Genomic DNA, 14413 nt, shown 5'->3' with positions numbered 1-14413 from the left:
TTGATGTTTCGAAGTGTTAGCAAAATATAGTTGAAGTCTCTTTTCACCAAACAATTGTGCACAAATTAACGTCTCACTCCCTTTAGACAAAATGTTTGAACAAAAGCTTTCTTCGTCTCGAAATCTAGTACCCATATACTGCTTGGAGATTATAACAAAATCTCTCCAGGATTATCACTACTTAAACCATTAACAGTGGATCAACGTATGAGAGCTATGTTTTTGGGGCAAAGCCTTTTATTTCTCTGTTTGATGTTTTCAATTACAAAGTCATACAGCCAGTAGTTCCTCTCTTCCGTCTATGATTTAACTCACGCCCATATAACATACGTTTTGACGCCACAATGTTTGATTACTGACTGGTTGTTCAACTGGTGTTTCTATTCAGTGATAAAAAATCTTAATGGAATTACGCGGGTTGAAATGATCTGGTGTGACAAAACACGATAATCCCTAGCAACGTTTATAGCAACACTTTTGTCTTATTTGGGTAAAATCAACACACTTCATATGACGAGAGAATTCAAGCCGCTGCGAATTTGCTTCCTACTTCTTTGTTTACAAAATAATTTGCGCGGGAAAACAATAGACTCTCTTTGTGAAACAAAACCGTGTTGTTTAAATCATCACGAATGCTTGGCTGTGCAATATCGACAAACATGTCGCAAATAGCCTAAAATGGTTTCAAATTAAACGCCTGAGGATGCGAAATTGTATCTCCACTATTCTCCATTACATGCATATTGCAATTAATGTTGGCAGTGAGAACAAAATGTATAATGAGGCGGAGCAGCTCATGGTTTACATAGAATTCACTTCGAAATATCCTCAACAACAATTCCAATGTCAAATTAAGAAGCTTCAACAAATTTTCTAGTAGTGTGATTAATGCACACAGGCATTTCGAAATGTCCTTAACAACAATTCCAATGCCAAATTAAATAGCTTCCGCTAATTTTCCAGCTGTTTGATCAATTCACACAGGGCCGGTCATCCCGCTAGCAAAATGAGAATCGAAATGACCTCCCGTATTGGATTTTTGGCAACACTTTGTTTACTTTCACTTAACCATATTTCGATTCTTACTGTCAAAACTTGAGTCAATTGACATTCTCCTATCTTCTGGATCTGTGGACGAAAGTGTGACCATGTTTGAAAATACCGAGTTGTAATTTTTTATGGTACCGTTGGTTTTCCATGTTTTCTGTACAGTAGGAATTTAATACCACTGCACATTTACTTTGTTGGCGTTTAAAACTTAAACTGTGCACTACTTTCTCTTACGCCAGGTCCCCTAAAATAACTTTGCTTAGTTTTGTCATCGTATATTAAATACTATAAGTAGCAGATATTAATATGCAAAATGAACTCACCTGTGAAACGCTGATGTTTACCAGCTTTTAAAATCCTGATGAAAGTCTCAAAATCCCCTTGATTTTCAGCCGATTTCAACACGGTTGAGGAAATTGAATTGCGCACTACAGCATTCTTATATCAAGCGCTAGACGAATAAAGGAAATCTCGAGATGGACGCCAATTTAAAGTCGTTGAAGGAAATAATCCATACTTGAGTCGAAATACTGGTTGTGGGCAGAATCACGAATTCCGATTGGTCGCTTTGGATACTAAATCAAAATAACTTATCTTATAAGGAAACGGCTTTGAGTTGGGCTATCTTTGTTTATGTGGCGGGTGGGGGTTAACACTGTGGGAGTTCCAAATCTGTGGCATAATTCCATTGGCGTGTGCTCTTGTAATAACAATTCAATTGTGTTCATGGAAAAGTGTTTTGAGATTTTTGTACGTAGTTACACCTATTTTTTTTCTCGTGACGTTAGACGGGTCTTTACCTTGTGGAATAACTTGATTTTCTAACAAAAATTGACTGACATTTCCCTTGTTCAGCTAGTGAAAGTTACAGTTAATCCACGCCATTTTTGGATTAAGAGGGCCAAACATGAAATGTTTAACTTGATCTTTCTCTGGTTTAGCACTTATTACATTATTCCTTCACACTTCAACGCCATACTTTACCCAGGACTTGAGGATGCGTCTGAGAAAAACATTGCAAAGCTGCACCAAATACTACAGAATGCTTCATAGAGTTGACAAAAATCTGAGTGAAATAAAACTAGCTTTGATATAATTAATAATGTCAGTGGTAATTCCTCTGACACACAAATCAATCATTAGTTTCCCAATGAAGGCATCATTAATATTCTCGTGGTCTGCTTTCATTGCCAATGCAAGTTTATATAGCTCAAGAGTGAATTACGGTGATTGATTTATATTAATGACCCTTAATTTTCAGCGTTCCTGTTAATTAGAGAGACTTTTAAGGTTGTTTACGAATCACTAAAGACAACCGAATTTAATTTTTCATGTTGCAAAACATTTTACCTATAGGGATTTGCAGCGCTCTTCTGTTAAAAGAACTGCCTTGGCACCCCAGTAAACTCAACATACGTTCCACCTCCAATGTATTGATGGTCTAAACCACAGGGATTACGACAATTAACTTTTTGAGGTGGAAGGAATGAGCTTACTTATAAGGATTTGGACCACAAGCTGGAGGAATGCCCTAAACGGATCCTTTCCTATGAATGTTTAGAATTCCTAATTGTCTCTTTGTATTTGTATGACTGGTGGCTATCAGAGTTATCTGATGTATGAACCTTATGTCTCTTCACTTGCATTTGGGGTGTAGCTTGCCAAGACTTCATTTCTTTCGCAAACTAATCATTAGACCCTCTTAAAGCCAAGGTTAATTTAATGAGAACATCAAGGTAAAGCATACATCTATCTGTAGGACTAAATGCTGTTAGGAAACCTGAACGTCCATTCGTCTGCTTCGACGGTAGTCACTAAAAGCGTACATCTACAATTGTAGGTAAAGGAGCTGAACACGTTTTACTTCAAACACCAAGACAACTCTAGTTCTCCAGTATATATTTGGTAGGAAGCAAGGAGGGAGGCCCGGGGGGGGGGGGGGTACTCCCTTATATGGGCTATATAGGTATGTGCGGCGCCAAAGGGTATGGTTTTTCGGCTGTTTTGGTCATAAATATGGTATCGCTTTTAGCCATTTTGCCGCCATTTTGGTAATAAATAGGGTATAGATTTTTGCACTGTAGTCCTGGGTTCGATGTTTTTTAGAAGAAGCCACTTCAGGTCATAAATAGGGTAGGGAAAATCGCAGATTTTGGTCTTAAATAGGGTAAGGGTTTTGGGAAGCGGGCCGCACACCCCTACGCAATTTTTTTTGGAGTACCCCCCGGGGAGGGAGGTTACAAATAAGGAGACATATTGGATACTATGAGTGTCAAGAGCGGGATAGCGGATGAAAGTCTCATGGCGAGCGTAATTAGCGGGGTGGGTGCCTTGCTCGGGAGCGAAAATACGACGACCCAGGGCAGCTCACTCTCACGACACCTGTAACCAAAGCGGACTGGGATGAGGATTTTGGATTCCAAAGGATAGCGAGATGAAGATCTATAAAACGTCATCAATCCCATAGCTTATTGCATACCTTCCAAGATGGCAAAGACTGAAACTCTGAAACCGTAAAAAAATATTATTTTTTAATTTTGATGTGCCTCTACATTTTGAGACGTTATCAATGTCATATTACAACTGTTTTCAAAAAATATAATAATAAAAAGTGGGAAAGGGATACAAACACAGGAACTTCTAATCCCAAAATTACAAACAAGCCCATTCTTGTAACTCAACCATAAACAACGCTTCTTTGAATAAGAAAGAAAAAGTTTTTCAATAAAACGCGATCGAGCAAATAAAGAAAAACAATAAGATTGTGAGAAACTGCCAATAGATGTCGCCGTGTACTTATTCAATCTAGCCTAAGAGAATGTGCTTGTTGACTTGATTGTCAATTTGGTAACTTTTTCAGGATATATAGTCTACAGGAACAGGAACAGAGTATCACTTTCCCGAAACGCGACTGTTCACCTCAACAAAGGGGAAATTTCTCTTTGTTTTATGTGAAGAAAATTGACGAAAAAGAATAATTTGGTATCAAAAAGCTTCGCCATGTTTGGTCAGCCACGCGACTGATCAATCATGTGGTATTACGTACAAAATCCTTGGCAAATGAAAGACATGCAAAGCACATCGAACCGATAAAAATGTCAGTCATTCGCGACAGCGGCGCTTTATAGTGACACGAAGCTACACAGCAAATGCGCGAGAAATCAAAGCTAAGGCAATATTAGTTCAATTAGAACAAATAACAAATCAGTTGTCTCTGATGTCTCAATTATATTTATCAATTTGATTAGGAGGCCGAGGTTTTCTATGAAGGACAGCAGGATTGACTAACGTCCAGCTTTTCTAACACTACTAAGCAACATTTTGTTGGTTGAAAACGCGTTCTCGTGGGGAAAAACCTCAAGGGATATTCTAAACTTTATTTTTGGCACAATACCATACTTTGTAGCTAAAAAAAATATATTAAAAAAATCGATGAAATCATACACAAATAAGGCTCTTATTTACCAAGCTAATAAGAGCATTTTCACAGATTGACACAATTTTGGTTACAGTACTATCATTATCAACTTTTCGTCAAAACCCAACCGCATATCAGAAATAACTAAAATCAGTGTTAAATTCACCAGTTTCTGGAGCTGGAGAGATTTGCACAAAATTATCTCCTTTCCGCAAAAACGAAGTGGGAGGAAATTGAGATATGTTCAAGTTTTTTCCAGAAACAAAAATGATGTTAGAAACTGTAATAACTCTTGCAAAAATTTCCAAGCCCGCAAAAATTTAAGTTACTTTTTGAAAGAAAGCGCCTTAAACATTTTTGCCAATCTTTCTAGTTTGTGGTAAGGTATTCACCGAATGAGTATCCAATATGTTGGAGAGTTTAATTGACACTTCATGCTACAATTTGTTTGACTCAATTTACTTGTCGAATGAACGTTTGTTTTCGAACAAACGCTTTTGGTTGATGGCTCTTTCGTTATCGCTAATCTCATGTCCAGTGTGCATTCGTCAAATAATTGTTAATAACTATTGTTCTCCATTACTTTTTCTGTGAGTCTGATTGGTGTAAATTGATCACGTAAGGTGATTTCAGATGGCCAGGCGATGAGGCCCATCGGGCGAAAATGCCCGGATGGATAGTACTCGTCTACATTTAATTTTCTCATTCATCAACAAACAGGTCGCTTACATTTATTTATACCCCGTATGCTTATTGGCATTTTTTATGTCAATCGTTCGCCCAAAAGTTCAAATTGTTAAATTTTAAATTCAAAATGCAGGTTTCAGTGATTTTTCTTCTCGCAAGAAAATTTAGTGGTGAACAACAACAACGACAAAACAAAACAATGGTGTCTAATATAAGTCTTCAAAACGTCGCTTCTCAAATTAATATTTGCTTTACGAACATCACATTTCCGTGGGGAAACTATCAGTCGATAGTCCCTCGACAGAAGTACTGTTTTTACAGTTCAGCCTTTGAGTCTCAGTTGCACATGCGCGTGTTTGTCAAGGAGCTATGCGACAAATTGTCCTCAGATTGTTTCGTGACGTTTGTTAGCTAAGTTAAACACACAGCACTTGTCATTTTCTTTTCATTTCTCATGCTCCCTCTAAAGTTCAGCTCTTTATTCACATCACAATAACCTATTTTACTAACGAAGCAACGTCTCGAGTGACAGCTACTGCACTGTCGTTTATCCAACTTGAAATATTCCTCCTTTCATACGTAGACTATTTTCAATTTGTAAAACGGAGTCTGCCAAGCACAAAGCGAACCCGCTTAACTGATGGGTCAACGTTTTGGCAGCTTTTGCACCAAACGGAGTGTGGCAAACAGTCAAAACATTAAGCGCTAGTTTACTGTAGAGTGAAAGCTTTTGACAGCTACTGGACCTTCGTTCATCAAATTTCAAATATACCAGGACCACTTTCAATATTTTTAATTTATAAAACTGAGTCTACATAACAGGACGGCGATATTAATTTTCTGACAGCTTACTGCAAATATTCTTTCTTTAATTAATTCAACTGGCAATAAGGAGTCTGGCAAGCACAAGGCGATATTTACAAATAAATGGATATTTGGATAGCTAATGCACCTTCGTTTATCCGGTTGAAATATAGTTGCCTTAATTACTTTCAGTTTGTAAAAGAAAAGGTGTCAAATTAGAGTTTCAGTAAAAATCTTGAAGATCGATTTGATGTCGCCAAGAAATTTATTCGTGGATTCTAAATTTTTCCCCTTCCCCCCCAAAAGAACTCGTTTGTCTGGGTTTTCCGCTTCCGAATAACAAATAACAGATCTCGTTACTGAAATCTGCGCAGTTTAATTCAAAATGTCGCCAGGCTAAATCAGTAGCTGTCAAGAAGTTCTCGTAGCCTGTTTCCGCGAAGATACCCCCCCCCCCCCAACCCTGTGATGAATAAAGCACGTAGACAAACATGTTTGCTGCGACAAAGCTACAAAAAGCTTGCATGCAACTGAATACGAAAACACATAACTGGTTACATTTTTGTGTGGCTAAGTCATTTACTGGAACCGGAAAACGCGAAGGGTAGATACTTTTTTAAAAATGCAGTCACAAAACTCGCCATACCGACTCTCAATGAAAAAGCAAACAAACTGTTAATGGAAGGATTTTCAGGGTCTGATTGGGGGTTGGGGGGGGGAGGATATTGTAAATTTTATGATAGCTTTGATGATGGGACTGAACACATAGCTTAGCAGGGTTGGTTTTTAGTAGCGAAGCAAACACAGGTAGAAAGACAAGCGAAGGTTTCAGAGTTCGTCCAAATTACGAAAAAACGCAAGTGGAAAACACCTGAGGATGGAAATATTTTTTGCTATGGACCTTCGGAGGTATACTTCCGTTGCCAAAAGGCTTTGCCTTTTCATATGGTCTATATGCTAACATAAATTGAAATTAAAAGACGCTGAAGACAAACAAGTCTTCGAAAAAATAACAAAATTCCGTTATCAGAAAACCGAAGGAAACGCAAAAAGATAAAAGTATTGAGAATGAAGTGAGTTCAAGACAGCCAGTTGTCAGTTATTGCACCCTTTTTGGCACATGAAAAAAGGCTGTTTGTTCGATATCTAGATAGCGGAAATCGGCCGCTGTTAAACAAACAACCCGTTTACTTTGGCTGCTTAAAATCGCCATAAAGCCAAAACTGGACATACATTATCATATCAAGCCAAGTTGTTTTGGCCCCCTATAGTATCATCTTACAGTTACTATAATTGGAGCCTAATTTATATTCAACTAAAAGTTGGCAAGGATCTAATGGTGTTTGTGCGAGTCAGCTTGTAAAACATGTGTAATAAACCCACTTTTAGCTTTCCATGTTTGCCTTTCGTTAAGCAGGAGGACCCCAGCTTACAACATATTATAAGTCAGGTTTGTTGCAAGCGCTGTTTAGGACGCTGTGGTTTTAACATGCACAAGCCACATATTATTTATAAATGAATAAACCAACAGGTGTTGAAAGCTGTCGTAAAACAGAGCTAACATTTTTAATGTCAAATTGCAGTTATATTCTAGGATGCCAAAACATAAACAGTTTTAAAAAATTGGCAAGCTTGTGGGTAATAAGCCATCAAGTGCCTGCTATGTAGTTAGCACCAACTTGGCTTTTGCTTCAAGGTCAACATATGAATTCTCGTTGCCAGTTATCATATATTTCGCAATGTAACAGTTGCGAGAATTTGCTGGCAAATCATGGCCGTAGATGCTACTTTATAATTTTCTTCTTTTTTTCTTTTATCGAAAACTGTTCGCTTGATAGTGCTTTAAGAGAAGAGGGAAAAAAAATAATAAAATGTTGGTCAACTCTGCATATTAAAGAGATTGCATTTACAGGAAAAAGCTGTTAATCCAAACTCTTTACTTGTTGTTAATTTATTATTTATTAGATGGTTAATTCCCTCTTGGGAAGCATAGCTTAGCTTATTTAAAGACAAAAATCTTGCGTCGAGCTATCAGATTGCCACGGCATAGTTGTCTGTTATACAGTGAGGAAGCTTTGAGCTGCCGAAGAGAAAGGTTTGGTAGTGTTTCCTGCTTTATTTACAGGTTCAGGGTATGGTTTCCTTAAGATCCCTACAATGTATGAACGATTTTGTTGCATTATAAATGTTCTGCTGTTGGAATAATTAAGCCAAACATTCTGTAATATATCAAGGTACACGACGGTTCGTCTCGGTGGAATATCTTTTCAGAAGCAACCTTGTCATTTGGGAAATGTAAACTCAAACTTTCGTAACACTGAAAAAACAAAACCCTTTGGTTTTCTTCGGAGAAGATATGTCGCTTTAACTAGGGAAGAAAGGGCAACATCAGCTCGGATAATTGGGGAACAAGATTCCGCGCTCCCTAACAAATTTTTGTGCTAAAATTTCGAAGGGATCAAACTGAGTAAGGTATCACAATTTGCCTTTATAAAGTGGAGATAAAACGAGGGGACAGCATTAACAGCATTTTGCTTAAATGTTCTCATCAAGCGTTCCTGATAAATGCTTTACGACAAATTAACAAAACGTTTCTTGTGTATACGATCTCCAAGCATTTGGAAGGAAGAAAACGATCATTTTACAGAATATTGTTATGCTATATGCTTTCGTTTTATGAAACGCCGTTTTGACGCCATTTTGCTTATTTGTAGTCGAAGCAGTTAAAATCGTATATATCGCTTATTGGTTGCTTTTGGACAGCTTTTTCCAAGCCAAAGAGGATTTCACGTTGGCCATATTGGAGGTAAATTTTCCTTTGGGAAATAATTTTTTATGCAAATATTTAAATTTTTATTTTATTGTTCCGTACCTCCAACATGGCCGCTGTAAAAGCCCTCTATACAACGATTTTCACATTTTAGATTCGTACAGGAATTAATAAAAGATTTTTTTTATAAACACAGCAAATTGTCTTCGGCAGAACTGTTAACATGCGAACAACACTTATAAAAAAAAAAACAAAAAACAAAAAACGAAAACAAAACAAAACAAAACAAACAAACCAAAAAACAAAGTGTTTGCATTTCGTGTGAATTACAATAGTCGGAGATTGGATGTAGTTGCATTATTGCTTTAAATTCTCTGTTTGTTGTTTGAAACCGTTGCCTTTGCGATCATTTTAAGCGACTTTTTAGCAAGCATATTTAGCAACTTAACCCACTCGGCTAAAAGACTAACGAAATTAAGGAAACTTGTTGACTCTACAAGAGCTCCTTATGTGCTAGGACTGCGACATTTCCAATTTTTCATTACTGCGGGAAAAGATAAAATAAACTTAAAGCACTGCTTTTTCAGATTTAGAAAACAATGGCCGATGACCTGCAAAAGAAAGTGACGGAACTAACAGCCGAGAACAAAGACCTCCAAGCCAAGGTAGCGGAATTGACAGAAAAACTTCAGAAAGTCATGAAATGCGGCGAACAGGCGCAAGGCCTGCTGGGGGAAGCTGCGGGGGATGTTGTCAAGGAGAAGGCCGCTGACAAGGCTGAAGAAGTAGCCGAAGAGAAAAAACAGGAGGCTCAAGATGCCGTTAAGGGTGCACTGGGCAAATTTTTTTAAATGTTAATACCAAGAATTTGGTGGACAAAAAACGTAGTTTGCTGTAATAATCCACTTGACCGTTGTAGCTTGTTTTTTTGTAACCGTACTAGTTGTTGATTTTTCTGTAGGATTTAAGTGCAAATAGTTCAATTTACAGTTGTGTGCTTGGTGACCTGGCCTTTGAGTAGAAGCGAGGTGGTGAGATTTGTATCAAAACAAAGTCAACTTCAGCCTCGTTTCCACTCAAAGGCCAGGTCATTAAGTACACAACTGTAAAACCGGCTATTTCAAAATAGGATATTTTAGCTTGATTTGAAGGTTTTTTTAAGTTTGCTTGTTGGATTTCGTGGCAGTTTTAAAGGAAAAAGATAAGTTTCACTTAGGATGACCAATTAGGTTTGCTGTACCTCGAAACAAGAATAAATAAAATGTAAAAAATGTAAAAATCACGTGTCGTTAGTGAGTTTCCTATTACAATTCGTTGTTTTTGAAAAACACTACATACCGTACATTTTTTCAAAGCTCAATAATTGCAGATTATGAATGAGCCGTTGTACAGTGCAGCAGCAAAACTATATGCTCAGGAAGAACTGAATTGAAAGGAGCAGCGCTGAAGCTATTGCTCATTAAAGTGATTGCATTAAATTGCACCGCGCATTCTTACTATTCAGAAGTTTTTGCGCCGGTAGCGCGTGTAAGAGCGAGCCGGAAGTGAGTACGGTGACTCCCTATTTTAATTCATATGAAAATAAATACGAAAATACTACTCTCCATGATACATCAAAACTAGAACATTTTTTCATTACCCAGTTTTGAAATGTTCTCTTGGAATCACTATTAAGATCAGATTTCAAGCGATCCATGGAAGGGTAGAGATGGTCAAACCGTTCTATTATTTCATTAGTTTCTGTTTGATGTTGATTTATTTTCGTTTATTTATTTGCCCCAAATCAGGCATTGTTACATTTCGTCACACATCAGTGGTAATCAATATCGAGCAGGAAGTCTTAGAAGCCTTTCTAGGCTTATCTAAGATACCATCCTTACTTTTAGCTTAGCTACAAAAAGTACTACTCATGCGATGCCTAAAATTATAGCATTTGACAGATTAACATTTGGTCTAGAAACAGAACTTTTACCAGGATAACTAACTATACTCAATAAGAACAAAAGTAATCGTATGAAAATAAAGCATTAAATGACCGTCATCCTAGGCTCTCCTTGTACAGTTTAGTGAACCCTAATATCCGAACATAAAACTCTGGAATACTGTGTGTAACGTAGCCTGCCCTGAACAATTTGGCAGCTTAGAAATTTTTAAACGTTTTCTGCGCGCCACTTATACCACTTTAATGGACTCTGTCTATGATACTGGCATATCTTGTACGTGGTCTCTTGCAAGAGACTGCCATTGCCACCGTGCTTAACTATAGATTTCTTAATGTGTCTTATATGTTTTAATGATGTTTAAGGGGTTGCGCCTCGCATGGGTCTCGTTGTTCCGTTTTGGGCTTTACCCTTTTGACCTGTCATTTTGTTCCTTGTATTTCTGTTGTGTTCTTGTACCTTTTTTGATGTCACCAATAAAGCTAATAAATGTTCCGCGCTATGAATTCAGGCGAGACAAACTTCATCATGTCTTAAGCAAAACAAAATCCAAACGAAAGACATAAAACAAATACAGTAGAGCGAAACAGCAGAAAACAAACACGTTTTTATGCACAGTGTTAAAGCTATAGCCGTCTGCGATAATACTAATTATGGGAAATGTCAAGAGAAAAGCATTTCCGTTGTCAGCTATTCAAACTATCTTTCAGCATGTCTGATGACAGATTGATTTTAATGACAGAACATTTGAACTATAGACAGAGCTTCTCGATCTAGCCGTAGAGATACAAATTAATAATTCCTGACTGCCTCAGTCTAATTTCCAAGATTTGCTATAAAAACGAAGATAGAGGACAAAATCGCAATAAAAAATTCTCATTTTTTAATCATTTGGGCCATTTGTCTGGCGATAAACATTGATGCTAAACATCGGCGACCGAAAATTCACTTTATACTGTCCTGAAGTACGAGAAAAATAAAAACTATTTTTTCTGGTTTTATAGGGAAAATGTGCAGTTTAAACAACATATGTATCGACACTGTGAGAGTAAAAAATTCAATCGATGTTAACAGCATTTTGGAAAGCATTCCTTATTATCATTACTGGATTCAAAAGTTACACCCATTTATTACTTGGCAGTAAGATGTCAAAACCATACAAAACATCAGATAAAATTTTAATTCCCTCAAAAAAATGTCCGACGCACCGATAAAAACAGAAATATGCCAATTACCCGGACGAGGTTTATGTCTTTAATAACAACAAAAAGCCACAAAAACAACAAATATTACTAAAGCGACAGAAACTGAATTTCCATCAGCTCTGAGAGGAAAATAGAAACATTTTCATAAAGTAAATTGCGAGATTAAACAAAAAATATACATAGAATATTACTAGTGATTTTAATCGGTCGCAAGCGCTTATCTTATTGGTCGAAATGCTTTAAATTCGTTACGACTGATACCACCGGCTTCCTTTTTAATTTGTAAGGCGATGTCTGTCTTTACACACTCGCTCGTTTCATGCAAACATTTCTATACCACAATAAGAATTGTCTTTGGGAAAAATTTTAACGTTCACCGCCTAAATTACAGCTTATTACAATTTCTTGCACAGTATGGCGATTGATGATCGAAATACCGTTGAAAGTCTGAGGATGTTCCCTCGAGTTGTTTCAAAACAAATTTGAGATAAAAAGATCCTTGTTTTCACTGCCGAAACAAAGCGAAGAGCATATGCTAACGAGACATCTCAAATCCCAATATAAAAGGGTTTTCGCTCTTATTACAAGGCAGAAAATGGGAAACTTAAAAAAATTTGCATAAAATTACTTCATGATTTGCAAACACAATTGGGATCAAGAATTGTGTGAGTGGATAACCCTTCCGTCCCAACGAGAGTGTTATCAATATCCAAACTTAATATGCAAAGTGACTTACAACTAGCTGTCACGTTTCGAAGTAACAACAAAAAACATTAATTTAAGTTCTGATCTAATTCGATGATGATTTCAACATTAAAGTAGGTAGTCTGTAACAAGTCCCAGAATATGGGATTTAAGTATGGGTTTTGCCCGGGTGAAGAAGGTCTATCAACGTCGAAGACGTTAAACTCGTTTTTCTAAATTAAAGATAAAAACTATTACAATTTATGGCGTTCAGATTCTATGATATGTATAACATACAAACTATCACAATTAAAGAAGCATAATTTCTGTTCATTATTCTCGGGCGTGTTTAACCTCACAACCTATAGGAAACTACCTTTTTTGTCGCTATGGCTCACTTGTGTTCCTGTGAAAGCTAGACAACGATTTAGACGGTATATCGCAGTGTCACTGTTTTATGCAGAGATGAGGTAATTTTTGTGAATTCACTCTCGGAAACTTGGGCCTGGCTCTCGGAGCCCTGGCATAAGAAATAGCTTTTTTTCTACCCGCTCCTTGACTTCCGTTATGTCTGTTCCGTGATCTTCGCGAATGTCGGGTTTAGAGTTAGAAATGGCCATGTTGGCACAACTTCCTCTCACTGAGAACGAGCCGTATCTCTGCTCTGATCTGCTTTTAAACTCATTCTCTCTGCTGCCTGAAGCATTCGTCCGAATGGCATCTCCCACGCGAACTTGCACCACAGACGAACAACCGAACAGGCCCCGAACAGCACGTCGAATCTCCCTCATTTTCCAGTAGTACAACATTGGATTAGCCGAGGCGTTGATGAGGGCAACGGCCTTAGCCACTTCCCACAAAATTGTCTGCTCTACGTCGCTAAACTCGCTTCCGGAATCCAAATAGTGAATCATCGCGTAAAAAGTCGGGGAGTAGAACACGAAGAACAGCAGCACAACGTAAAGCATGGTGGCCGAGGATTTTTTGTGTTTTCGTAAGTTCACCGATGGCTGGTGGAACGTCGCTTGGCTTTCAATGACAGCTTTGTGTCGACGAAGTATCAGGAATATTTTCATGTACATGAAAACCAGCACAACTGCAGAGATTAAAATTACAATCACACCAATTAACGTGAAAGTGTGCATGTCTAGACCCAATGGCCAGGATACGATCGAGATGGTCGAAAAGAACCATGTCAAACCAATCACTATGAAAGTGCGGGGTACTGTGACGATTTGGTGATATCTGAGGTGAAGGTGAAGAGCGAGCCACCGCTCTGCACTTATTATTACCAAGGTCGTGATCGAGACGAACATGAAAAGGAGAAGGAGGCTTTCTTTAGCTTTCCACAGCCCGCAGGAAAATGGTTTCCCGTCAACAAGTATGGCGTTGTGCGCAATGTAAAGCGGCTGAATGATACATCCCACGAGCAAATCCGTTGATGCCAGCGAACACAGAAGAACATTCGAGGGAGTGTGAAGGGTCGGTGTTCGAATTATTGCGTAAATCACAGGCATGTTTTGAAACGTGGCTGTCACAGAAAAGACAGAGTTTAAAACGATCACAGCGATGTTTGTGGCGTAGAGCAATTTCCGCCGTTCAGGGTTGTCAACCATAAACTCGCATTCAGTCATTTTGAGTGGTGAAGATACTGTTTCACTCTCTTGCCAACAGAGACCCCAGGAAGTGTTTCAACTCGGCCTTTAAAACGCGCCAGTCTGAAAGAAATAACCAAAAGACGTTGAAATATGTTATCACTTGTGTCGTTCTCACTCTTATTAAAATCTAGAACGTCGCATTTTATTGAATCGCCTTCATGAGTCACTGGCACTAATCATTTAGGTTTTGTAAGGCA

At 37.9% G+C, this 14413-nt stretch overlaps 1 protein-coding gene and 1 long non-coding RNA gene across 13 annotated transcripts in view; one reads left to right on the top strand and one right to left on the bottom strand.

Annotated features, from left to right (window-relative positions):
* The first annotated feature begins 7913 nt into the window (after positions 1-7913).
* On the top strand, positions 7914-10011 carry LOC146459889 (uncharacterized). Of its 4 annotated transcripts, none has more exons than XR_014857772.1 (2): positions 7914-8054; positions 9323-10011. It is a non-coding gene; the product is annotated as an uncharacterized LOC146459889 (long non-coding RNA). The 4 variants fall into 4 exon arrangements; XR_014857771.1 differs by having other exon boundaries at positions 7923-8054; positions 9317-10011; XR_014857773.1 differs by having other exon boundaries at positions 7964-8091; positions 9317-10011.
* Positions 10012-11373: 1362 nt separating this feature from the next.
* The window catches only part of LOC146459888 (melanocyte-stimulating hormone receptor-like), a 26208-nt gene continuing 23168 nt past the window's right edge, over positions 11374-14413 (bottom strand). For all 9 annotated transcript variants that reach the window (XM_085088666.1, XM_085088662.1, XM_085088664.1 and 6 more), the window contains one exon: positions 11374-14276. In XM_085088666.1, the coding sequence (XP_084944792.1) occupies positions 13044-14192 (1149 nt within the window). In that variant the 5' untranslated portion in view covers positions 14193-14276 and the 3' untranslated portion in view covers positions 11374-13043. The remainder of the gene's footprint in view (positions 14277-14413) is intronic.

The sequence above is a fragment of the Pavona decussata genome, unplaced genomic scaffold, assembly GCF_977016875.1.
Source record: "Pavona decussata unplaced genomic scaffold, jaPavDecu1.1 SCAFFOLD_215, whole genome shotgun sequence".
In the NCBI taxonomy this organism is placed as follows: Eukaryota; Metazoa; Cnidaria; class Anthozoa; order Scleractinia; family Agariciidae; genus Pavona; species Pavona decussata.
This window is presented reverse-complemented; position numbering and strand designations above follow the sequence as displayed.